This window comes from Haliaeetus albicilla, unplaced genomic scaffold, assembly GCF_947461875.1.
Source record: "Haliaeetus albicilla unplaced genomic scaffold, bHalAlb1.1 scaffold_188, whole genome shotgun sequence".
Taxonomy (NCBI): Eukaryota; Metazoa; Chordata; class Aves; order Accipitriformes; family Accipitridae; genus Haliaeetus; species Haliaeetus albicilla.
In genome coordinates this window covers 21445-45833 of record NW_027212474.1, presented here as the reverse complement: position 1 = coordinate 45833, position 24389 = coordinate 21445, and the positions used below count along the sequence as shown (strand labels likewise).

Here is a 24389-nt window from a genome sequence, read left to right as displayed (position 1 = left end):
ACCCCAGACCTGCAGCAAGCCCCCCCAGACCCTGCCTGGCCCCCCCATCAACCGCAGCCCCAGCGGGGCGAGGGGAGGAGGAAGATGGGGGGTTTGGGGTCCTGAGGAGGAGGAAGAAGAGGAGGAGGACAGGGGTTTTGGGGTCCCCAGGAGCAGGAGGGGAGGAAGAGGAGTGTGAGGAAGAGGAGGCTGGGGGTTTTGGGGTCCCCATGAGGAGGAGGAGGAGGAAGGACAGGTCTCAGGGTCCCCAGAGGAAGAGGAGGAGGAAGAGGTGGGTTTTGGGGTCCCTGTGAGCCCAAGGGGAGGAGGAGGAGGAGGAGGAGGAAGGCCAGTCTGAGGGTACCTGCAAGCAGGTGGGGAGGAAGAGGGTGAGAAGGAGGAGGAGGAGGAAGGCAGGTCTGGGGGCCCCCTGGAGGAAGAGGAGGAGGAGGAAGGCAGGTCTGGGGGCCCCCTGGAGGAAGAGGAGGAGGAGGTGGGTTTTGGGATCCCTGTGAGCACAAGGAGAGGAGGAGGAGGAAGGCAGGTCTGGGGGCCCCCATGAGCAGGAGGGGAGGAAGAAGAGGATGAGGAAGAGGAGGATGGGGGTCTGGGGATCCCCATGAGCAGGAGGGGAGGAAGAAGAGGAGGAGGAGAAGGGTTTTTGGGATCCCGTGAGCACAAGAGGAGAAAGAGGAGGGAGAAGAGGAGGAAGGCAGGTCTCAGGGGTCCCCATCATCAGCAGGAGGAGAGTAGGGGCTTGGGGTGCCCCCATGGACAGGAGGGGAGGAAGAAGAGGAGGAAGAGGTGGACAGGGATTTTGGGGTCCCCATGAGAGGGGTGGGGGAGAAAGAGGAGGTGAGGAAGGCAGGTCTGGGGGTCCCCTGCAAGCAGGAGGAAGAGGAAGAGGAGGACAGAGATTTTGGGGGTCCTCCAGGACCAGAAGGGGAGAGGAGGAGGAGCATGAGGACAAGGAGGAGGAAGGCAGGTGTGGGGGTCCCCCAGGAGGAGGAGGAGGAGGAGGAGGAGGGTTGGAGGTCTCTGTGAGCAGGAGGGGAGGAAGAGGAGAAGGATGGGGTTTTGGGGTCCCCACAAGCAGAAGGAGGAAGGCTGGTGTAGGGGTGCTGAGGAGGAGGAGGAAGAGGAAGGCTGGTCTGGGGATCCCGAGGAGGAAGAGGAGGGTTTGGGGGTCTCTCTGAGCAGGAGGGGAAGAAGAAGAGCAGGATGGGGTTTTGGGGGTCCCCACATGCAGGAGGAGGAGGAGGAGGAAGGCTGGCCCAGGTCCCCGATGCAGTGAGGAGGAGGAGGAGGAGGAGGAGGAGGAAGGCCAGTCTGGGGGTCCTAAGGAGGAGAAAGAGGGTTTAGGGGTCTCTGAGAGCAGGAGGGGAGGAAGAGGAGCAGGATGGGATTTTGGGGGTCCCCACGAGCAGCAGGATGAGGAGGAGGAAGGCCGGTCTGGGGGTGCCTGGGAGGAGGAGGAGGAAGACTCGTTCTAGGGGTCCCCAGGAGGAGGAGGAGGAAGGCCGGCCCAGGTCCCCAAGGCAGCAAGGAGGAGGAGGAGGAGGAAGGCTGGCCCAGGTCCCCAAGTCAGTGAGGAGGAGGGAGGAAGGCCAGTCTGGGGGTCCCCAGGAGGAGGAGGAAGGCTGGCCCAGGTCCCCAGGGCAGCAGGAGAAAGAGGAGAAAGGCCAGTCTGGGGGTCCCCAGGAAGAGGAGGAGGAAGGCCAGTCTGGGGGTCCCGGAGGAGGAGGAGGAGGAGGAAGGCCAGTCTAGGGGTCCCCAGGAGGAGGAAGAAGGCTGGCCCAGGTCCTCAAGGCAGCAAGGAGGAGGAGGAGGAGGAAGGCCAGTCTGGGGGTCCCCAGGAGGAGGAGGAGGAGGAGGAGGAAGGCCAGTCTGGGGGTCCCCCAGGAGGAGGAGGAGGAAGGCCAGTCTGGGGGTCCCCAGGAGGAGGAGGAGGAGGAGGAGGAGGAAGGCCAGTCTGGGGGTCCCCAGGAGGAGGAGGAGGAAGGCCAGTCTGGGGGTCCCCAGGAGGAGGAGGAAGGCCAGCCCAGGTCCCCGAGGCAGCAAGGAGGAGGAGGAGGAGGAGGAGGAGGAGGAGGAGGCTCACCGTGGGCGCCGCGGGTGAGGAAGGGCGTGCGGTTGATGGCGATGGGGACGGTGCCGTGGCGGCTGTGGAAGTGGTGGACGTGGTGGGTGGTGGAGAGGCTGGAGGAGACCCTGGCCGGGCGCCCGGGGGCCGCCAGCACCCCCAGCGCCAGCAGCGCCAGCCCCAGCGCCCCGGGGCCCCCCCGGCCCCCCATCGGCCCCTCAGCGGCCCCCCGCCATCCGCCGGGCACCCCCAAACTGGGGGGGGGGGGCAGCGGGGGCGCCCCCAAAAGGGGGAGCTGACGTGGGGGGGTGGGGACCCCGGAATGAGCCGCCCGGGGCGGGGGGGAGCCCCCAGATGGGGAGGGGGGAGGGGGTGGAGGGAGGAGGGTGCGCCCCAAAATGGGGGGGGGAAGGGAGGGGGATGCACCCCAAAATGGGGAGAGGGACGGTGAAGGGAGGGGGGTGCGCCCCAAAATGGGGAGAGGGACGGTGAAGGGGGGGAAGTGTGCCCCAAAATGGGCTATGGGGAGGATCGAGCCCCAAAATGGGGCCTAGGGGGGGAGTGCACCCCAAAACGTAGTTGGGGGGGGTGTTTGTAGCCCAGGGGGGGACTGCACCCCAAAATGTGGCCCCGGGGGGGAACTTGTGCTCCAAAATGTGGTTTGAGAGGGGGATTGCACCCCAAAATGTGGCCCTGGGGGGGGCTGCGCCCTAAAATGGGGTTTGAGGGGGGCTGTGCCCCAAAATGGGGTCGGGGGGTATTGCACCCCAGAAAGTGGTCTAGGGGGGGTGGATCCCCAAAACGTGGTTTGAAGGGGGAACTTGTGTCCCAAAATAGGGTCTAGGGTGGTGTCGCAGCCCAAAACGGGGGGGGGTTGTGCCCCAAAACGTGGCCGGGGGGAGAGCACCCCAAAATGGGGCTGAGGGAAGGTGAAACAAGGAAGGGGTAGCCAGAGATGCCCCAAAATGGGGCTGGGGGGGGGGGAACGGAGCCCCGAAATGCAGCTGGGGGGGGTCACGGGCCCAAAAGTGGGCTGGGGGGGCTGGAGTCACCCCAGAAGGCGCTGGGGGGGCAGCCCCAAATCACCCTGACCTCAAGCCAGGGGAGCCCTAAATCCCCTCAAAACTGGGCCCTGGGTCACCCCGCAAGGGCTGGGGGGGGGTCCCCGAATCCCCCCCGGTGGGGCTAAAGGACCCCAAAATCCACCCACAGGGCTGGGGGGGGGGCCGGGTCACCCCAAAAACGGGGCTGGGGAAGGGCCCGAGTTACCCCAAATCCCCCAGAAATGGGGCTGGGGGGGGGCCCAAATCGCCCCAAAACGGGGCTGGGGTGGCTGAATCCCCCCCAAATGGGGCCTGGGGGGGGGATCGCCCAAATCTCCCCCTAGAGCAGGGCTGGGAGGGCCCAAACGCCCCCCCAAATGGGGCTGGGGGGGGGGCAGCCCCCCCCTAGATACGCGGAGGCTCCCCGGACACCCCCAAAGGGCCTGGGGGGTCCCGACCCCCCCTGGGGAGCGGGGCCGGGGGGTGCCGAGCGCCCCCCCCGCGGGGTGTCTGGATCCCCCCCCCGGGGCTCAGAGCATGCGGGGGGGGGGGCGCGGGGGGGCCCCGGGGCGGGGGGGGCCAGGGCGGGGGGGGGGCCTCAGAGGGGGTCGAGCATGGTCCGGGGGAGATGGGGGGCTGGGGGAGAGGAGGGGGGGGGGGCGCGGGTCTGGAGGTGGGAGGTGTGGGGCTGGAGGGTGCGGGGGGAGGCGGAGGATGCGGGATGTGGGGCGGAGGGAGGACGGGGGGGGGGGCGGCTGCGGGGCGGCGGGGTGTGGGGCGGGGGGGGGGGGAGATGTGGGGCGGGGGCTGCGGGAGGATGAGGATGAGGATGGGGCTGAGGATGGGGCCGGGGCCGGGGCCGGGGCGGGGGGGGCGGCTCTGGCCTGGGCGGCTCCGGCTCCGGCTGCGGCTGCGGCTGCGGGGCGCGGCGGGGTCGGCGCGGCGGTGGGGCGCGGTGGGGCGCGGTGGGGCGGCGGGCGGGCGGCCGTGGGGCGGCGGCGGCGGCGGCGGGTGCTGCAGCGGGAGGGGCGGGGGAGGGGGGAGGGGCGGGGGAGGGGCCTGGGGGGGAGGGGCCACGCCGCGACCCACGGCGGGGGAACCCACCGACACCCCCGGCAGCCCCACGGGGGACCCGCCGTGGCCCCGGGGACCCGCCGGGCCGCGGCAGCCCCGCGGGGACCCCCAGACCGAGCCCCCCCCCCCCCCACCCCCCCTCGCCACCCCACGGCAGCTCCCGGGGACCCCCGGTGCCCCACGGCGGCGTCCGGCCGCCCCCCCGCCCCCCCCGTCACAGCGTCACTCCGGCCCCCGTCCTGCCCCACGGCGTCGCCGTGCCCCACGTCCTGCCCCACGGACCAGTGGGTCGGAGCTGGGGGGGGGGATGCAGCCCCCCGGACGCCTGGGTCCCCCCCGAGGCGTGAGGAGGGACCCCGGGCCCCCTAGGAGCGTGGGGGGGGGGGGGGTGTGTGTCACGTCAGCGGCCCTCGCACGCCCCTCGTGCCCCACACGCGTGTGCGAACAGGGGGCCGGCTCTGCCCCGAACTCACCTGGGCCTTGATGGCGTGGGGACACGGGGACCCCGCGCAAGGGACACGCGTGTCCCGTGCAAGGCACGCGCGGCCGCCTGCTCCTCGCACGAGAGACTCGGGGACACGCGGACCCCGTGCAAGGGACGCGCGTCTCTCGCGCGAGGCACGTGAGGCCGTACGCGCCTCGTGCGAGGGACCTGGGGACACAGGCTCCTCGTGCGAGGCGCACGGGGCCACCTGCAGCTTGCGCGAGAGGCTCGGGGCCGCGCCGCCCCTGTGCGAGGGACCTGGGGACACCCGCGCCCCCCCTTCCCCGCGCCCCCCCTCCACTCACGGTCATTGCAGACGGGGCCCCCGTACGAGGTCATGGTGCAGTCGCACGTGAAGCCGTCCCACTGCTGCAGGCAGACGCCCTGGTTGGCGCACGACTCCTCCGTGCACGTCGTGCTCGGGCCTGCGGGCGCCGGCGTCACTGGGGTGCCCCTACCCCCCCCCGCCCTGCCCTGGGTGTCCTCGTGCACCCTGTGCAACTCTGTGCATCCCCCCCTGCCTTTGTGCACCCTCGTGTCCATCTGCCTTTGTGAGCCCTTGTGCACCCTCGTGCACCCTCGTGCACCCCCGTCTGCGTTTGTGCACCCCCATACGCTCCCCTGCACCCCAGTGCACCCATCTGCCTCTGACCGCCCTGGTGAAACCCCCCCGTGCGCCCTCCGCGTGCCTTCGCACGCCGCTGTGCACCCCCGCCTGCTGTTGTGCACCCTTGTGCAACCCCTGTGCACCCCGGTGCCCTCCTGTCTGCCCCTGTGCACACCCCCCAGGTGCCCCGAGCACCCTTGGGTGCCCGCGTCCAGCCCCGCAGTCCCCTGGGCGCCCTGTGCGCCCCCCATGAGTCTCTGGACACCCCTGTACCCCCTCCCGCATGCCCGTGCACCCCCATACACCCTCCTGCTCCCTCCCTCGGCCCACGTGCGCCCACACGCGCCCCGTACCCCTTCCTGCACCCCTCTGCGCCCTTTCCCGTGCCCGTGCACCTTCCCGCACACCCCTGCGCCCCCTCCCGCGCCCCCTCACCCCTTTCCCGCAACCCCGCGCACCCTCCCGCGCCCTCCCTGGGCCCGGCGCGCCCTCTCACCGTCGCAGCCGCGCTGGACGTGGCCCACGCGGTGCAGCGCGTCAGCCAGCAGGTCGGGCAGGCGGCCGTTGAGGTCGAGGGAGGCCAGGCAGCCCTGGAAGCCCCCGCGCGAGGCCACCAGCTTGGGCAGCCGCCCCAGCAGCCCCTTGCTGACGCCCCCGATGTACAGCTCCCCTGGGGGTGGGGGTGGGGGGGGGCGTCACCCGCGGGTGACCCCCCCCGTGGGCAGCCCGCCGCGGGGTACCCCACCACGCGTGCATCCCTACGGGTGATGACACCCGCCACGGGTGCCTCCCCGCCGCCGCCCCCCTGCTCACCCTTGAGGTCGAGGTTGCGGGCGCCCTGGCCGTGCTGGGTGACGGGGCGCCCGTCCACCCGCAGCCCGTGCAGGGTCCCCCCCTCCCGGGCCACCGACACCTCGTGCCAGCGCCCGTCGTGCAGCGGCTGCTCCGAGTTCCCCTTCATCAGCGAGGGGCCGTCGCCCAGGTCGAAGACGTAGTGGATGTACCTGGGGGGTGGGAGTGGGGGGCAGGGGGCGGGGCCTGAGCCGAGGGGGCGGGGCCCGAGCCGGGGGGGGCACCCCCAGCTCGAAGACATAAGGCGTGCACCTGGGGCTAGGGGGCGTGGCCTCCGCCGGGGGCGTGTCCCGGGTTTAGGGGCGGGGCATGAGCCGAGGGGGCCACCCCACCCCAAGGGCAAACATATAGCGCAGGCACCTAGGGACGGGGGGCGTGGCCTGAGGCAGGGGGAGGAGCCTGAACACAAGGGGAGGAGCCTGAGCCAAAGGGGCCACCGCCTCCAGGGCAAACGCAGCGGATGTACTTGTGGCCAGGGGGCGTGGTCAAGGCCGGGGTGGAGCCTGGCAAAAGGGGAGGGGCCTGAGCTAAGGGGGCTGCCCCCCCAAGTCAACCGCATAAGGGATGCACCTGCAGCCAGGAGGCGTGGCCTGAGCTGGGGGGTGTGGTCTAATCGGGGAGGAGCCCGAGCCAAGGGGGAGGGGTCTCACCCAAGGGGAGGAGCCTGAGACAGTTGGGCGGGGCCTCGGCAGTAGGGGGCGGGGACTGGTGCAGCGGGGCAGGGCCTAAGGCTCGGTGGGCACCACGGGGTGGGGGGTCCCCGAAGTCCCTCGGGGGGGGGGGGTTACGGGGTCCCCGGGGGCCTCGGGGGGTCCCCGAGATCCACAGGACCCCCCGAGGCCCCGAGGGGGTCCCCGAGGTCCGCAGGACCCCCCCCCTCCCCAGGGGCTGCGCCCTCACCCCTTAACGAGCTCGACGACGAGGAAGTCGTTGCCGTTGCCGCTGTTGAAGAGGATGAGGCCGTCGGGCGCCGTGGTCTTGAACTGGAAGAAGAGGTGCATGGAGGCGTAGGCCTGCAGCGTGGCCAGCGCCACGTAGGAGCCGCGGCCCCGGAAGGCCACCGGGTCGGCCACGATGGTCCGTCGGCCGAAGCGGGCGTTGAGCTCGCAGGAGCTGATGTCCCCGTTCTTGCAGAGGTCCAGGTAGGGCAGCCCGTTGAAGAGGAGCCCGCTCAAGTGGCCCAAGAAGTTGGAGGGCACCACGGCCAGGAACCGCCGCTCCGTCACGATGCCCGTCTCGATGTTGTGGAACTCCAGGCGGGTGTGGGCGCCCGACATCTGCCCTGCGGGGCGGGGGGAAGGGGGGGGCGGGCAGGGCTGGTGGGCGTCCCCGGGCACCCGCCGACCCGCGGCCCCCCCCGCGGAGCTACGTTCCCCGCGCCCCCCGTCCCCGCGCCCCGCGGGCACCTTCGACGGTGACGTTGTCGACGGAGAGCTGGAGGCTGCGCCCGCGCCGCACCACCCGCACCGTGTGCCACTCGTTGTCGTCCAGCTTCTGCCCCGCGAAGAGGGTCTCGGGGCCCTTGCCTGGGGGGCGGGGGTCAGCCGGGCCACGCCGGGCACCGCCGGGCCACGCCGAGCACGGCCGGGCCACGCCACGCCACGCCGGCACGCGCGCGCCCGCAAACGCCTCGTGCGAACGCACGCGCTCGCCCCTGCAAACGGCGTGCACGCACGCAGCCCCGCGAGCAAACGCCGCGCACACGCGTGCACTCCCCTAATTGCCGTGCACGCTCACCCCCTAAACACTGCGCACCCCCCCCCCCCGCAAACGCCGTGCACACTCACCCCTAAAAACACGTGCACACGCTCGCTCTGGCAAACACCAGACACACACAGGCTCCCCTAAATACTGTGCACACACCTGCAAACACCGTGCACAAACACACCCCCCCCTAGCAAACAGCATGCGAACACATGCACTCCCCTAAATATTGCACGTGTGCACACCTGCAAACACCGCGCACACACGCCTAAGCACTGCACGCTTGCACACGCCTAAACACCGTGCACACTCCCCTGCAAACTGTGCACACTCACACCCCTAAAACCCCCATGCACCCCCAAACACTGTGCACACACGCACCCCTGAGCAGTGAGCACACCGACACACTCCTACAAACCTTGTGCGCACCCCCCCCCAGCGCTGCAGACACGCACACACACTGAGCGTGCAAACACTGTGCACGCACCCCCATGGCTGCAGACGTGGGGTGTGCATGCCCAGAACAGCACGTGCACACTCAGAGCCCGCACACGTGCACGCACACCACATCGTTCACACACGCAGCCTGCAAGCACCGTGCATGCGCACGCGCAGGCCCCCTTGCACACACCCGTGTGCGCACACACACGCCACCCCCCCCCCCCCCAGCCCTGTGGGTGCCCACGCGTGCACCATCCAGGGGACACGGGGACACGCTGGGGACACGGGGACGGGGTGGGAAATGGGGGTGTGTGTGCATGCAGGGTGAGTGTGTGTGCACACGTGTGTCCATGCACAGCTGCTGCATGTGTCTATGCACAGTTACAGTGTGTGTGAGAACACGTGTCCGCACGCGTGTGCATAGCTCCAGCGTGTGTGCGTATGTGTATGCGCACAGCTGTAGCATGTATGCACGTGTGTGTGTCAGTGCACCGCTACAAAGCGTGTGCGCGTGTGTGTGTCCCTGCACAGCTGCAGTGTGTGTGCATGCACGTGTGCGTGCACGTGTCTGTGTACAGCTGCAGTGTGTGCGCACGTGTGTGTACCTATGCAGGGCTGCAGAGCGTGTACGTGCACTGTTACAGCATGCGTGCACTCGTGTGCCCGTGCATGGCCGCAGAACACGGGCACGTGTGTGTGCATGCGTGTGCGTGCCTGCAGCCCGTGTGCATGTCCCTATGTGTATGTGTGTGGCACGTGCAAGCACCCGTGTGCTCCTGCTCACCCCCCCCCCTCCCCAGGACCCCTCCCCTTGGGCAGGAGACCCTGGACACCTGGGTCCCCGGGGGGGGGGGGCGGACGCCTGGGTCCTTGGGGTGGGGGGTGGGGGGACAGTCGGACAGGGCCACCCTCGTGTACAGAGACCCCTCGCACAGGGACCCCCCCACTCACCTGGGTCTGCAGCTGGCTGTCGCACGCCGGGTCTGGGCACATGTGCCACACACGCATGTGCATCCCACCCACTCCCCCCCCATACACACGTGTGTGTGCTTGTGACACCCCCACCTCCCAGCACAGCCACTGTGCACGCCAGCGAGTGTGAAACGCTAGGCCTTGCACACGCGTGTGCATGTGTGCTCCCCCAGCCCCTGCACACGTGTGTGACAGTAGCCGCTGCCCGTGTCCCTGCCCTGCCCCCATGTCACGTCCCTGACACACGCGTGTGCCCCCTGGGGGGCGGGGCTGAGCCTTACCTGCACACGTGGGGCCTCGTGCGCCTGCACGCACGTGTGCCCCACCCTGCACACGTGTGCGTGTGGCTGTGACCTGGCGTGACCCCGGGCACGTCCAGTGAACCCAGGCATCCGCCGGGGGCATGACCAGACCCCCCAGAGGGGACCCAGGCGTCCGGGGTGGGGGGGTCAGACCCTATAGGGGACCCAGGCGTCCGGGGTGGGGGGGACCCAGGCATCGGGGGGGGGGGGGGGGAGCGGGGGGGGGGCGCACACTTACTGGGGTGGCAGCCCACGCGCACGCAGTCTGGGGAGAGAAGAGAGCAGGATCAGGCCCTTCGGAGCCGCAGCCGGTGTCACCGCCCCGGGGACGAGGGGGGGCGGCCGGGACAGACGACGCGAGGTGCCAGCAGGGATGGGACTGGGACGGGGACGGAACTGGATTGGATGGGGACTGGGATGGGGATGGGAGTGGGACTGGATGGGATGGGGACAGAATAAAGATGGTGACTGGGGCTGGATGAGGAGAGGACGGGGCTGGGATGGGACTGGGATTGGATGGGACTGGATCGATTGGGATGGGGACTGGGACGGGGCTGGAACTGGGATGGGACTGGGATGGGGACAGGATAAAGATGGTGACTGGGACTGGACAAGGAGAGGATGGGGCTGGGATGGGACTGGGATTGGATGGGATTGGATCGATTGGGATGGGAACTGGGACCGGGCTGGAACTGGGATTGGACTGGGATGGGCTGGGATTGGATAGGATTAGACTGATTGGGATGGGGACTGGGATGGGGCTGGGATTGGACTGGGATGGGAATGGAACTGGGATGGGACTGGGATGGGGACAGGATTAGACTGATTGGGATGGGGACTGGGATGGGGCTGGGATTGGACTGGGATGGGAATGGAACTGGGATGGGACTGGGATGGGGACAGGATAAAGATGGTGACTGGGACTGGACAAGGAGAGGATGGGGCTGGGATGGGACTGGGATTGGATGGGATTGGATCGATTGGGATGGGGACTGGGACGGGGCTGGAACTGGGACTGGACTGGGATTGGATGGGATTGGATCGATTGGGATGGGGACTGGATGTGGTTGGAACTGGAATGGGGCTGGGATTGCACTGGGATGGGGACAGGATAAAGATGGTGACTGGGACTGGATGAGAAGAGGACAGGGCTGGGATGGGGACCAGTACAGGAACAGGATGGGGACCAGGACTGGGACTGGGATGAGATGGGATGGGGACTGGCACTTGGACTGTGCAGCCCTGTGCCGGGGGGGTTCAGGGGTCTTGGGGGGCAGAGGGGGCAGAGGCACCTCGCAGGGGGATCCCGGCCACCGCGTGGGGCCCAGCCGGGGGGGGCGCAGGGGATCCCAGGGGATCCGGGGGGATCCGAGGGGATCAGGCGCCCCAGGGCTGGGCCCCCCCTCGTCAACCGCTGCAGGGCGGCGGGGGGCAAACGCGCCGGGACCTGGGGGGGGGGGGCCCGATCCCATGGTGGGGTCCCCAACCCTGCAGGGGGGCTGCAGCCCCGTGGGGGGGGGTCCCCAGTGCCGCGGGGCTGCAGGGGGGAATCCCCAACCCCCTGGGGGCTCCCCAATACCATGGGGGGGTCCCCCACCCTACAGAGGACCTGCAGCCCCATGGGGGTCATCCCCCCCCCAAACGTAGGGGGCTGCAGGGGGATCCCCGACCCTGAGGGGATCCCTGATCCCTTGGGGGGATCCCCAACCCCCCTGGGGGGTCCTGGCGCTGTGCCCCAAGTGGCAGCGGGGGGGTCACGAAGGCTCCCAAACCCGGGGGGCGGTGGGGGGGGGGGGGGACCCGACGGGGACGTGGGTGCCCGAGTCGGCTCCGGCGACGTCCCCGCAGAGGTGCCGTTTTGGGGTCCCGGGTACCAGGGTTTGGGGGGGCTTCAACAGCACCGCGAGGCTTGGGTGTGATTTTAGGGACCTGGGCGTGATTCTGGGGCTACAGGCATCATTTTGGGGACCAATCTGGGGCCAGGAGCACTGGCGCGAGCAGTTTTGGGGACAGGTTTGGGGTCTCGAGCTCAACTCGAGCATCACTTTGGGGACTGTTCTGGGGACCTGGGCGCTATTTTGAGGTCTCAGGCTCCGACTTGAACATCACTTCAGGGACCATTCCAGGGTCACGAGAACTGACCCGGGCACCGTTTTGGGGACCGTTTTGGGATCCCGGGTACCATTTTGGGATCCCAGGCGTCAACTCGAACATCACATCGGGGACCATTTCGGGGTCACGAGAACCGACTCGGGCACCGTTTTGGGGACCTGAGCATCATCTTTGGGGACTGTTTTGGGGACCTGAGCACCCCGGGGCGGGGGGTGTCGGGGGGGCTCACCCAGGTTGACGGTGAGCTTCATGCGTCCCCCATCCAGCTCGAGGCGCAGCGTGTCGGCCGACTGGCGGGAGGTGGTGGCCAGGACGAGGCCGTAGGCGCGGGGGGACATGAAGCGCAGGGCCACGTCCTCCGCCTCCGTCTGCGCCGCCCCCGGCACCAGGATCTTCAGGTACATGCTGCCGTCGTAGCTCAGCACCGCCGCCTCTGCAGGGGGACCCCCCCGTCACCGCCGACCCGCGTGTTCGGGGGGACAGCCCCCTCCCGTCATCATAGACCTGGGCATTCGGGGGGACCCCCCCCCCCCGGCACCGCGGACCCCCAGGCATCCGGGTACCCCCATCTCCAGGGAACCCAGGCACGGAGGTGCCCCCCCCACCCCAGGGGACCCAGGCACGTGGGGGGTTCCCCCCTCCCCAGGGGACCCCCACGCATCTGGGCGCCCCCCCTTTCCCAGGGGACCCAGGCGTCTGGGTACCCCCCTTCCCCAGGGCCACCTGGGGAGGCACCTGAGCATCTGGGGGGGACCCCAGGCATGGGGGGGGGGGACGACGACTCCCTCCCCCAAGGTTGCCCCTCTAACCCCGTGGGGGACCCAGGCATCCCGGGGGGAACCCAGGCATCTGGGTACCCCCTTCCCCAAGGGTCTCAGCCAGCCTGGTACCCCCCCCACAGGGTCACCTCCCCGGTGTGCGTGGGGGGGGGGAGCTGCCACCCACCCGTCTCACAGCGGGGTCCCAGGTAGCCGGTGCCGAGGCAGTCGCAGATGAAGCGGTTCCAGCCCTCGCGGCAGAGCCCCCCGTTGCGGCAGGGCCCGCTGGCGCAGTGCCGGGGGGGTTCGCGGGCGCAGAAGGGGGTGACCCCCGGGGCGGCCTGAGCCTCCGCCAGCCGTCGCACGTCGCGGCTGCGGCCGTCGACGAAGAGGTCGCGGACGCAGCCCACGTAGCCGTAGCGCAGAAAGGCCGTCCAGAGCTCGGGGGGCAGCGGGGGGCCCGGCCGCCCCTCGGGGAGCCCCCCCAGGTAAAGCTCCGAGTCCAGGTCCAGCACCTCGCTCTCGCCGCTCGCCAAGAAGGGGGTGCTGCGGCTGTTCACCGACACCGAGCCTGGGGGGGGACACGACGGGGGGGGTGGCGTCGGGGGACGCGGCGGGGATGCGGGGGGTGCAGGGGGTGCAGGGGGTGCACGGTGCCACGGGGGGATGACGGGGACGCGTGGCGCCGGGGGGGGCTCCGGGGCCAACCTGCGCACACCCACCCCGCTCCGTGCACCGACCCACGGGCGCCGACGCCTTGGCACGCGTGCGAAGCGCCCTCGCACGCGCCCCTTTGCGCGCCCACCACCTCTCTGTGCACTGACACCCTTGCACACGTGCAAAGCCTCTGTGCACGCCCCCCCCCCGCGCCCTTGCACACGTGCAAACCCTGTATGCACACCCCCCCGGCACCCACCGCCTACACCCTTGCACACCTGCAAACCCTGTATGCACACAGCCCTGGCACTAACCACCTACACCCTTGCACACGTGTAAACCCTCTGTGCACGCCCCCCCTGGCACCCACCACCTACACCCTTGCACACGTGCAAACCCTGTATGCACACACCCCTGCTGGCACCCACCACCTACACCCTTGCACACGTGCAAACCCTGTGTGCACACCCCTCCCCGCCTTTGCACGCGCCACCTCTCCGCGCGCAGCCGCCCTCGCGCGCGCGCCCGCGCCCCGCCCGCGCCCTCCACCCTCTCCGCGCGCAAACGCCCTCGCCCACCGGCAAAAGCCCCCCCTTGGCGCCCTCGCGCCCCCTTCGCCCCCGCCTCGCCCTCGCGCCCCCCTCGCGCCTCACCTTTCCTGCCGTCCCTTTGCACGTCCACGTGGCACCACTCGCCGTCGGTGACCTTGCGGGCGCTGGCGCGCACCTTGATGCCGCCGGAGCCCATGTCCAGCAGCAGGTAGAGGTGCCCGTCCAGCAGCTCCAGGGCGAAGTAGTCGGGCCGGGGGTGGCCGGGCCCCTGCGGCCGCCCCTGCCCGAAGAGCAGGAGCCCGTTGGCTTCGGTGGTTCGGAAGTCGAAGGAGACGGAGCCGGCGCGTGCCGCCCGCCACGCCGGCAGCGCCAGGAAGGCCTGCGGCGTCCCGAAGGTGACGGGCTCCAGGGCGGCCACGGCCTCGCAGCGGAAGAGCAGGGCGCCGTGCAGCGTCACCCGCCCGTCGCCCTCCTGCGCCAGGCGCGACAGCTCCAGCTTGAAGTCGTTGTTCTTGTAGACCACCTGGGCGGCGGGGCGGGGGGCACGCGTGTCCCACGGGCGTCCCTCGTCCCCGCGCGCCCCTTGTCCCGCTGCGCTGCACGTCCCCGCGCACGCCGGTGCTCCGCGTCCCCGTGCGCCCCGTGTCCCCGTGCGCCCCATATCCCTCTGCGCCCCGTGTACCCCACAGCCCTGTGCACCCCACGCATGTGTGTCCCCGTGCACCCTTTGTCCCTCTGCGCCCCGTGTCCCCGTGCACCCTGGCACTCCCATCCCTCTGTCCCCACACGTGCCGTGTCCCCGTGCACCCCATGCGCCCTTTGTCCCTCTGCACCCCGTATCCCCGTGCACCCCATGTCCCCGTGCACCCCGTGCACCCTTTATCCCTCTGCACCCTGTATCCCCGTGCACCCCGTGCACCCCGGCACTCCCATCCCTCTGTCCCCACGCGTGCCGTGTCCCCGTGCACCCCATGCGCCCTTTGTCCCTCTGCGCCCCGTGTCCCCGTGCACCCCACAGCCCTGTGCACCCCACGCATGTGTGTCCCCGTGCACCCTTTGTCCCTCTGCACCCTGTGTCCCTGTGCACCCCGGCGCACCACATCCCTCTGTCCCCACGTGTGCCGTGTCCCCGTGCACCCCATGCACCCTTTGTCCCTCTGCGCCCCGTGTCCCCGTGCACCCCATGTCCCCGTGCACCCCGTGCACCCTTTATCCCTCTGCACCCTGTATCCCCGTGCACCCCGGCACTCCCATCCCTCTGTCCCCACGCGTGCCGTGTCCCCGTGCACCCCATGCGCCCTTTGTCCCTCTGCACCCCGTATCCCCGTGCACCCCCCATCCCCGTGCACCCCATGCACCCTTTATCCCTCTGCACCCTGTATCCCCGTGCACCCCATGCACCCCAGTGCTCCACATCCCTGCGTCCCCACACATGCCACGTCCCCGTGTCCCCGTGCGCCCCACGTCCCCACGCTCCCCATATCCCTCTGCACCCCACGTCCCCGTGCACCCCGGTGCTCCACATCCCTGTGTCCCTGTGCACCCCACAGCCCTGTGCACCCCATAGCCCCGTGCACCCCATGTCCCCACACACCCCGTGCACCCTTTATCCCTCTGCACCCCGTATCCCCGTGCACCCCATGCACCCCGGTGCTCCACATCCCTGTGTCCCCATGCATGCTGTCCCCCTGTCCCCATGCACCCCAAGCATGGGCCTCTCTGCACCCCATGTCCCCGTGCACCCCATGTTCCCGTGTCCCCGTGCACCCTTTATCCCTCTGCACCCCACGCCCCCGTGCACCCTGGTGCTCCACATCCCCGTGTCCCCGTGCACCCCACATCCCTGTGCACCCCACGCATGTGTGTCCCCGTGCACCCTTTGTCCCTCTGCACCCCCTGTCCCCGTGCACCCCCAGCATCCCCTGTCCCTGTGCACCCCGAGCATGGGCCTCTCTGCACCCCGTGTCCCCGTGCCACATCCCCGTGTCCCCGTGCACCCCACAGCCCTGTGCACCCCGTATCCCCGTGCACCCCCCACGCACGCCGTGCACCCTTTGTCCCCCTGCACCCCGTATCCCCGTGCACCCCGGTGCTCCACATCCCCGTGTCCCCACGCGTGCCGTGTCCCCCGTGCACCCCACAGCCCTGCGGACCCCACGTCCCCGTGTCCCCAGGCACCCCGTGTGTCCCCCCCCCCGTCCCGGCGCTCACGTCCTTGAGGCAGCCCATGAAGTTGTTGCTGACGGGGGAGCCGGGGAGGTCGGCGGTGTTGGGGGACCCCCCCACGTAGAAGAAGTCGTCGGAGCCCAGCATGGTGTAGTCCTCCTGCGTGTACCCCGTCGTCGTCAGGATCCCGTCCACCGAGATCGTCACCTGCGGCACGAGCGCGCCCGGCCTCAGCGGGGGCCCCCCGCCTGCCCGCCGCAGCCATTTCTGTGTCTGGGGGGTTGGGGGGGACACGGACCCCAAAAGGGGTGGGGGGGGGGTGGTACACGGGAGGCTGGGGGTGATGGGGGTGGGGGGGCGATGGGGCGGCCATGGGGATGTGGGGGGCAACGGGGGCGATAGGGGTGATGGGGGACTATGGGGACACGGGCGGCAGTGGGGGGGGGAATGAGGGTGTGGGGGGGTGATGGGGGGCAATGGTGGTGCGATGCTGGGGGATTTCAGGGGGTGCCTGGGGGGCAGGGGCAGTCTGGGGGGGCCAACGACTGGGGGTCTTGGGGGGGGAAGGCTGTTCCAAGGGTGCCCCTGGCCACAGATACGGGACCCCAGGTGGGTGCGGGGGGGGGGGCTGGGGACCCCCCAGTTCCTGCCTCCCCCAGGGGACCCAGGCATCCAGGTACCCCCTCCCTGCCCCTGCCCTTCCTCGGCGGGGGGGGGACGGGGACACCCAGGCATCCGGGCCCAGCCGTGCCCTATCTGGGCTAATTAGGTCTCAATAGCAGCAGCTGCTAATGAGGAGGCACCCCCCCACACCCCCCCACCCCCCCAGCTGCTGGTGATCTGGGGTGGGGGGAGCCCGGACACCTGGGTGCTCTGCTGGTGTCCAACCCCCCCCCCCCCCAAAGTGCCCCTGGGGGGACACAGGCGTCCGGGGACCCCCCCCCAAGGAGCCCCCCCGGGTGTCTGTGGGGACGGGGCGGCAATGGGGACGGGCTGACAAAAATGGGGATGGGGCGACAGTGGGGACAGGGTGACAATGGGGACACGGGGACAATGGGGACACGAGGGGGGGACGATGGGGGACAAGGTGAGGAGGAGCGGGAGGGGCCGGGGCGTGGCAGGGTGACACCGAGGGGTGACACCGGGAGGGTCGGATTAGTAACGAGTTTTGGGGGTCCTCAGACAGAACCAAGCTCAGACAGAAAAATGGCTGTTAGTGGGGCTCAGCGCGCGCGAGGGGGCGTGCGCGGGCGTGCGCGGGCGTGCGAGGGCGTGCGAGGGCGTGCGAGGGCATGTGAGGAGCCATGCACGCGGGCGTGCGGGGACAGCGGGGACAGCGGGAGCACCAGGGCCCCAGGAGGGAGGGGGGCAGCCCCATGGGCAGCTTGCACACGCGTGTGAGCACGCACACACCCCCACACGGGCTGTGAGCATGTGTTGATGCACGCTCATGCACACACACACGCACCCCCCGGCTGGGCTCACACTGATGCATACCTGCACACGCACGCTTGCACGTCCCAATGCAACCCTCGCACAAATGCACACGCACGCACCCAGCATTGGCACTGCACTGATGCACGCTCAACCCCAGCCCGGACCCTGCACCAATGCACACCTGTGCACAAGTGCACGCCTCAGCCCGGACGCCACACTGGTGCAGAGGCACCTTGCACCAGTGCACACTCGTCCACACGCACGCAAGGCTCCTGACCTTGCACCAGGACACACCTGCGCACACATGCACACCCTGCGCAGACCTTGCACCGACGCACACCTGTGCACGCACACACCCCCTGCACGGATCTTGCACCTACACACCCATCCTGCACCTTGCACCAACGCACACCCGTGCACATCCCACCCCCCATGCACCTTGCATGCCAGCACCCATCCTGCAGCGGTGCTGGCCCCGGTGCTCCGCCAGCAGCACCCACGGGTGGGGGACGGGGGGGGGCGGGGGGGGGAGGAGGAGGAGGGGGGGGAGGAGGAGGAGGAAGGCCGGGGGACACAGTGTTAGTGAGCCGTGCGGGGCCGTGCGAAGGCGTGCAAAGCCGTGCGAGGGCTCCGGCGCAGGCAGCGGGGCCCGATCCCTGCGGGGGCGGAGTGGGGGGCAGGGGGGGTGGGGGTGGCCCCGCTGCCTGCGCTGGGGGGGCGGGGGGGGCGGCAGCTGCCCACGGGGTTGTCCTGAAAACGCCGTTTCCGTCCTCGATTCGGGGAGGGGGCACCCCAAAAAAAAAGTCACCCACCCCCCATGACACACCCCCCCCCCGAGTCTGGGGTTTGGGGTGAAACCGGCTGGTTTGGGGATCGGGGAGCCGAGGCCTGGCTGCCTGCAAAGGGGAGGGGGCATCAAATGGCCCAAAATGCCAAAAAAAAAGCCCAAAAATGTGGGGTTTGGGATCTCACGTCAACCCCATCAATGGAAAAGCAGCCCCTGCTAATCCCAGATGGGGTTTTGGGGTGAAACCGGTTGGTTTTGGGATCAGGGAGCTGAGGCCTGGCTGCCTGCAAAGGGGGTGGGCATCAAATGGACAAAAATCCAAAGAAATTGCCCCAAAATGGGGGTTGGGACCCCACATCACCCCCTGTTGAGTAAAACAGCCCACCCTGGCCAGGATTTCAGGGGAAAACCGGCTGTTTTTCACATCAGGGAGCTGAGGCTCAGCTGCACACAGCGGGGTTTATCAAATTGCCCAAAATCCCAAGAACTCACCCTAAAAGGTGGGGCTTGGGACCCCCATCACCCCCCTGAGAAAAAACATCCCTCCCTGAACGGGCTTTTTGAGGGGAAACTGGCTGGTTTTGGCATTGGGGAGCCAAGACCTAGCTGCATAAGGGGGGGGGGGTGGTATAAAATTGCCCCAAATTCTAAGAAATCACCCCAAAAAGTGGGTCTTGGGACCCCACATCAACCCTCTGGGGAAAAAACAGCCCCCCCCGGGCAGGATTTTGGGGGGGGAAACCAGCTGGTTTTGGCATCAGGGAGCCGAGGCTCGGCCGCACACGGTGGGTGGGATAAAATTGCCCAAAATCCCAAGAATTCGCCCCGAAAGGTGGGTTCTGGGGGGGGGGGGGCCCACGGCGAAGCCAAGGAGTAACAATTAGAGTGATAACTACCAGGTAATGCAGTTTGTTTACCATAGCGTGTCCGATCCCTGCGTGCTGGGGGGCGCCGGGGGGGGGGAAGAGCAAAAAAAAAAAGGACAAAACACAACAAAAAATGACATTTTCCGCCGGGCGAGGCGTTTTTGGGGCATTTTAAGGGTTTTTTTGGAAGGTTTTTTCGGGGGGGGGCCCCCCCAGGATTAGTTGGGGGGCGGGGAGGTTAGTGGGGGGGGGCCCCGGCGGCGGTAAGCGTGTTAGTCGCACGCGCACACACAGAGGGGGAGGGGCGTTGCACGAGGGGGTGGAGGGGGTCGTTGCACGGGGGGGTCGTTGCACGAGGGGGGTGGTTGCGCGGGGGGGGCTGTGCCCACCTTTGGGGGAGAGAAGCAGAGAGTCGTTAGAGGGGGGTGGGGGCCACGGACACCCCCTCCCCCGCCGCACCCATCGCCCCCCACCCGTCCCCCCGTGAGGGGAGTCTGGAGCGCCCAGTTCGAGGGGGGACAAAGGGACCAGTGCTCCCAGTTGGGGAGCAGACCTCGGCACCCAGTGCTCCCAGTAAGGGAGCACACCCCGGAGTCCAGTGCTCCCAGTTGGGTAGCTGACCAAGGGACCCAGTGCTCCCAGTCGGGGAGCAAACCCTGGCATCCAGTACTCCCAGTTGGGTACTGCACCAAGGTGCCCAGTGCTTCCAGTCGGGTAGCTGAACAAGGCGCCCAGTGCTCCCAGTTGGGTAGCTGACCAAGGTGACCAGTGCTTCCAGTGCTCCCAGCTGGGTAGCTGACCAAGGTGCCCACTGATCCCAGTTGGGTAGCTGACCAAGGCACCCACTGCTCCCAGTGCTCCCAGTTGGGAAGCTGACCAAGATGCCCACTGCTTCCAGTGCTCCCAGTTGAGAAGCTGGCCAAGGCACTCATTGCTCCCAGTGCTCCCAGTTGGGTAGTTGACCAACACACCCAGTGCTCCCAGTTTGGTAGCTGACCAAGATGCCCAGTGCTCCCAGTTGGGTACTGGACCAAGGCGCCCAGTGCTCCCAGTGCTCCCGCTTGAGTAGCTGCACAAGGTGCACACTGCTCCCAGTTGGGTGGTTGACTAAGACACCCAGTACTCCCAGTGCTCCCGCTTGAGTAGCTGCACAAGGTGCACACTGCTCCCAGTTGGGTGGTTGACTAAGACACCCAGTACTCCCACTGCTCCCAGTTGGGCAGCTGACCAAGGTGTCCAGTGCTCCCAGTTGGGTACTGGACCAAGGCGCTCAGTGCTCCCAGTTGGGTGTCTGACAAAGGTGCCCAGTGAACACAGTTGGGTAGCTGACCAAGGCGCCCAGCGTTCCCAGTGCTCCCAGTTGGGTAGCTGAGCAAAGCGCCCAGTGCTCCCAGTGCTCCCAGTTGGGTATCTGACCAAGGCACCCAGTGCTCCCACTGGGTACTGGACCAAGGCGCCCAGTACTCCCAGCTGGGTAGCTGACCAAGGCGACCAGTGCTCGCAGCACTCCCAGTTGGGTAGCTGACCAAGGCACCCACTGCTCCCAGTTGGGTAGCTGACCACGGTGCCCAGTGCTCCCAGTGCTCCCAGCTGGGTAGCTGACCAAGGCGCCTAGTGCTCCCAGTGCTCCCAGTTGGGTAGCTGACCAAGGCACCCAGTGCTCCCACTGCTCCCAGTTGGGTGTCTGACCAAGGCACCCACTGATCCCAGCTGGGTAGCTGACCAAGGTGCTCAGTGCTCCCAGTGCTCCCAGTTTGGTAGCTGACCAAGGCGCCCACTGATCCCAGCTGGGTAGCTGACCAAGGTGCTCAGTGCTCCCAGTGCTCCCAGTTGGGTAGTTGTCCAAGGTGCCTAGTGCACCTAGTGCTCCCAGTTGGGTACTGGACCCAGGTGCTCAGTGCTGCCAGTGCTCCCAGCTGGATACTGGACCAAGGCGCCCAGCGCTCCCACTGTTCCCAGTTGGGTAGCTGACCAAGGCGACCAGTGGTCCCACTTGGGTTGCTGACCAAGGCACCCACTGCTCCCACTGCTCCCAGTTGGGTAGTTGTCCAAGTTGCCTAGTGCTCCCAGTGCTCCCACTTGGGTAGCTGACCAAGGCGCCCACAGCTCCCAGTCCTCCCAGTTGGGTGTCTGACCAAGGCGTCCACTGATCTCAGTTGGGTCGCTGACCAAGGTGCTCAGTGCTCCCAGTGCTGCCAGTTGGGTAGTTGTCCATGGCACCGACTGCTCCCACTGCTCCCAGTTGGGCACTGGACCCAGGTGCTCAGTGCTCCCAGTGCTCCCAGCTGGGTACTGGACCAAGGCGCCCAGCGCTCCCAGTGCTCCCAGTTGGGTAGCTGACCAAGGTACTCAGTGCTCCCAGTGCTCCCAGCTGGGTACTGGACCAAGGCGCCCAGCGCTCCCAGTGCTCCCAGTTGGGTAGCTGACCAAGGTACTCAGTGCTCCCAGTGCTCCCAGCTGGGTACTGGACCAAGGCGCCCAGCGCTCCCAGTGCTCCCAGTTGGGTAGCTGACCAAGGTACTCAGTGCTCCCAGTGCTCCCAGCTGGGTACTGGACCAAGGCGCCCAGCGCTCCCAGTGCTCCCAGTTGGGTAGCTGACCAAGGTGCTCAGCGCTCCCAGTGCTCCCAGTTGGGTAGCTGACCAAGGCGCCCACTGCTCCCAGTGCTCCCAGTTGGGTAGTTGTCCAAAGCGCCTAGTGCTCCTAGTGCTCCCAGTTGGGTGTCTGACCAAGGTGCCCAGCACTCTCAGTGCTCCCAGTTGGGCACTGGACCCAGGTGCCCAGCGCTCCCAGTGCTCCCAGCTGGGCACCAGACCAAGGCGCCCAGTGCTCCCACTGCTCCCAGTTGGGCACTGGACCCAGGTGCCCAGCGCTGCCGGTGCTCCCAGTTGGGCACCGGACCAAGGCGCCCAGTGCTCCCACTGCTCCCAGTTGGGCACTGGACCAAGGCGCCCAGCGCTGCCGGTGCTCCCAGTTGGGCACTGGACCTAGGTGCCCAGCGCTCCCAGTGCTCCCAGTTGGGCACCGGACCAAGGCGCCCAGCGCTCCCAGCCGGGCCGAGCCCCCCCCCCGCCGCGGCGGCCCCCCCGTCCCTACCTGTCGCAGGTTGCGGGTGACGCGGATGTCGTGCCAGTCGTTGTCGTTGAACTTGCCGTTGACGGGCTCCACCAGCGCCTCGAAGGCGCCGGAGCCCAGGTTGATGACGAGCCAGACGGCGCCGCTCTTCAGCGAGAGGTTGACGTAGTCGGCCGACTTGCCGGTGTGCAGCAGCAGCCCGTTGCGCTGCAGCGTGCGGAAGGAGAGCGTCAGCTCGTCCGTGCTGCTCTGGATGGGGTTGTGGGACAGGTCGTAGCAGAAGAACTCGTTGCCTTTGAAGGTGGCCACGTATTCCTCCCGGCCTGCGGGGAGCGCGCGTCAGCGAGGGCGGCCCAGCGCCCGGCCGCCACGGGGAGCGCGACGGGGACCTCGCGCGGACGCCTCGCAACGGGGACCTCGCAACGGGGACTTGCAACGGGGACTTGCAACGGGCACCTTGCGTGGGGATTTTGCAACAGGGATCTTGCAACGGGGTCTTGCACCGGGGACTTTGCAATGGGGTCTTGCAACGGGGACCTTTCAATGGGGACTTTGCAACGGGCACCTTGCGTGGGGATTTTGCAACAGGGATCTTGCAACGGGGACTTGCACCGGGGACTTTGCAACAGGCACCTTGCGTGGGGATTTTGCAACAGGGATCTTGCAACGGGGTCTTGCAACAGGGACTTTGCAACAGGGACTTGCAACGGGGACTTTGCAACGGGCACCTTGCGTGGGGATTTTGCAACAGGGATCTTGCAACGGGGTCTTGCAACGGGGACCTTTCAATGGGGACTTTGCAACAGGCACCTTGCATGGGGATTTTGCAACAGGGATCTTGCAACAGGGTCTTGCAACAGGGACCTTGCAATGGGGACTTGCAACGGGGACTTTGCAACGGGCACCTTGCGTGGGGATTTTGCAACAGGGATCTTGCAACAAGGACTTTGCAACAGGGTCTTGCAACGGGGACTTTGCAACGGGGTCTTGCAACAGGAACCTTTCAACAGGGACTTGCAATGGGGACTTTGCAACAGGCACCTTGCATGGGGATTTTGCAACAGGGATCTTGCAACGGGGTCTTGCAATGGGGACTTTGCAACAGGGACTTGCAACGGGGACTTTGCAACGGGCACCGTGCGTGGGGATTTTGCAACAGGGATCTTGCAACGGGGTCTTGCAACGGGGACCTTGCAACGGGGACTTTGCAACAGGGACTTTGTGTGGGGATTTTGCAACAGGGATCTTGCAACGGGGTCTTGCAACAGGGACCTTGCAACGGGGACTTGCAATGGGGACTTGCAACGGGGACCTTTCAACGGGGACTTTGCAACAGGCACCTTGCATGGGGATTTTGCAACAGGGATCTTGCAATGGGGTCTTGCAACAAGGACTTTGCAACGGGCACCTTGCGTGGGGATTTTGCAACAGGGATCTTGCAACGGGGTCTTGCAACGGGGACTTTGCAACGGGGTCTTGCAACAGGAACCTTTCAACGGGGACTTGCAATGGGGACTTTGCAACGGGCACCTTGCGTGGGGATTTTGCAACAGGGATCTTGCAACGGGGTCTTGCAACGGGGACCTTACAACGGGGACTTTGCAACAGGCACCTTGCGTGGGGATTTTGCAACAGGGATCTTGCAACAGGGTCTTGCAACGGGGACTTTGTGTGGGGATTTTGCAACAGGGATCTTGCAACAGGGACTTGCAACAAGGACTTTGCAATGGGCACCTTGCATGGGGATTTTGCAACAGGGATCTTGCAACGGGGTCTTGCTTGGGGACCTTGTCATGGGGACTTTGCAACAGGGACTTTGCAACGGGGTCTTGCAACAAGGACTTTGCAACAAGGGACCTGCCACGGGGACCTTGCAATGGGGACTTTGCAACGGGGACCTTGCAACAGAGTCTTGCAACAGGGCCTCATGTGGGGACCTTGTCATGGGGACTTTGCAATGGGGTCCTGCAGCGGGGACTTTGCAATGGGGACCTTGCAACAAGGACTTTGCAGCAAGGGACCTGGCACAGGGACCTTGCGTAAGGATTTTGCAATGGGGAACTTGCAACACGGACTTTGCAACGGGGACATTGCAGCAAGGACTTTGCAATGGGACCCCACATGGGGACCTTGTAGTGGGGACTTTGCAACAAAGACCTTGCAACGAGGAACTAGCACAGGGATCTTGCAACAAGGACATTGCAACAGGGACCTCGCACAGGGACCCTGCATGAGGATTTTGCAACAGGGTCTTGCTTGGGGACCTTGTCCTGGGGACCTTGCAACGGGGTCTTGCAACTAGGACTCTGCAACTAGGACTTTGCAACAGGGGACCTTGCACGAGGATTTTGCAACGGGGATCTTGCAACAGAGTCTTGCGACAGGGCCTCGCGTGGGGACCTTGTCATGGGGACCTTGCAACAGGGACTTTGCAACGGGG

At 67.5% G+C, this 24389-nt stretch overlaps 2 protein-coding genes across 10 annotated transcripts in view; both read right to left on the bottom strand.

Annotated features, from left to right (window-relative positions):
• Nucleotides 1-1716: 1716 nt before the first annotated feature.
• On the bottom strand, nucleotides 1717-2897 carry LOC138684184 (uncharacterized). Its single transcript, XM_069777901.1, has 2 exons — nucleotides 2592-2897; nucleotides 1717-2550 (listed from the first exon to the last, which is right to left on the bottom strand). The coding sequence occupies exon 2, from the start codon at nucleotides 2271-2273 to the stop codon at nucleotides 1743-1745; it is 531 nt and encodes a 176-aa protein (XP_069634002.1). The 5' UTR covers nucleotides 2274-2550; nucleotides 2592-2897; the 3' UTR covers nucleotides 1717-1742.
• Nucleotides 2898-4566: 1669 nt separating this feature from the next.
• Nucleotides 4567-24389, bottom strand: part of LOC138684183 (neurexin-2-like) — a 32593-nt gene continuing 12770 nt past the window's right edge. For 6 of the 9 annotated variants that reach the window (XM_069777891.1, XM_069777895.1, XM_069777899.1 and 3 more), the window contains 12 exons: nucleotides 21971-22272; nucleotides 18927-18950; nucleotides 15831-15992; nucleotides 13722-14142; nucleotides 12599-12982; nucleotides 11883-12086; nucleotides 9780-9806; nucleotides 7529-7648; nucleotides 7023-7404; nucleotides 6084-6274; nucleotides 5767-5940; nucleotides 4567-5088 (listed from right to left, as the gene is read on the bottom strand). In XM_069777891.1, the coding sequence (XP_069633992.1) occupies nucleotides 4649-5088; nucleotides 5767-5940; nucleotides 6084-6274; nucleotides 7023-7404; nucleotides 7529-7648; nucleotides 9780-9806; nucleotides 11883-12086; nucleotides 12599-12982; nucleotides 13722-14142; nucleotides 15831-15992; nucleotides 18927-18950; nucleotides 21971-22272 (2831 nt within the window). In that variant the 3' untranslated portion in view covers nucleotides 4567-4648. The remainder of the gene's footprint in view (nucleotides 5089-5766; nucleotides 5941-6083; nucleotides 6275-7022; nucleotides 7405-7528; nucleotides 7649-9779; nucleotides 9807-11882; nucleotides 12087-12598; nucleotides 12983-13721; nucleotides 14143-15830; nucleotides 15993-18926; nucleotides 18951-21970; nucleotides 22273-24389) is intronic. The other 3 variants (XM_069777894.1, XM_069777893.1, XM_069777897.1) reach the window with 3 other exon arrangements.

Coding starts and splice junctions, on each gene's coding strand:
- LOC138684184 (XM_069777901.1), bottom strand. CDS start 2,273: ATGGGGGGCCGGGGGGGCCCCGGGGCGCTGGGGCTGGCGCTGCTGGCG.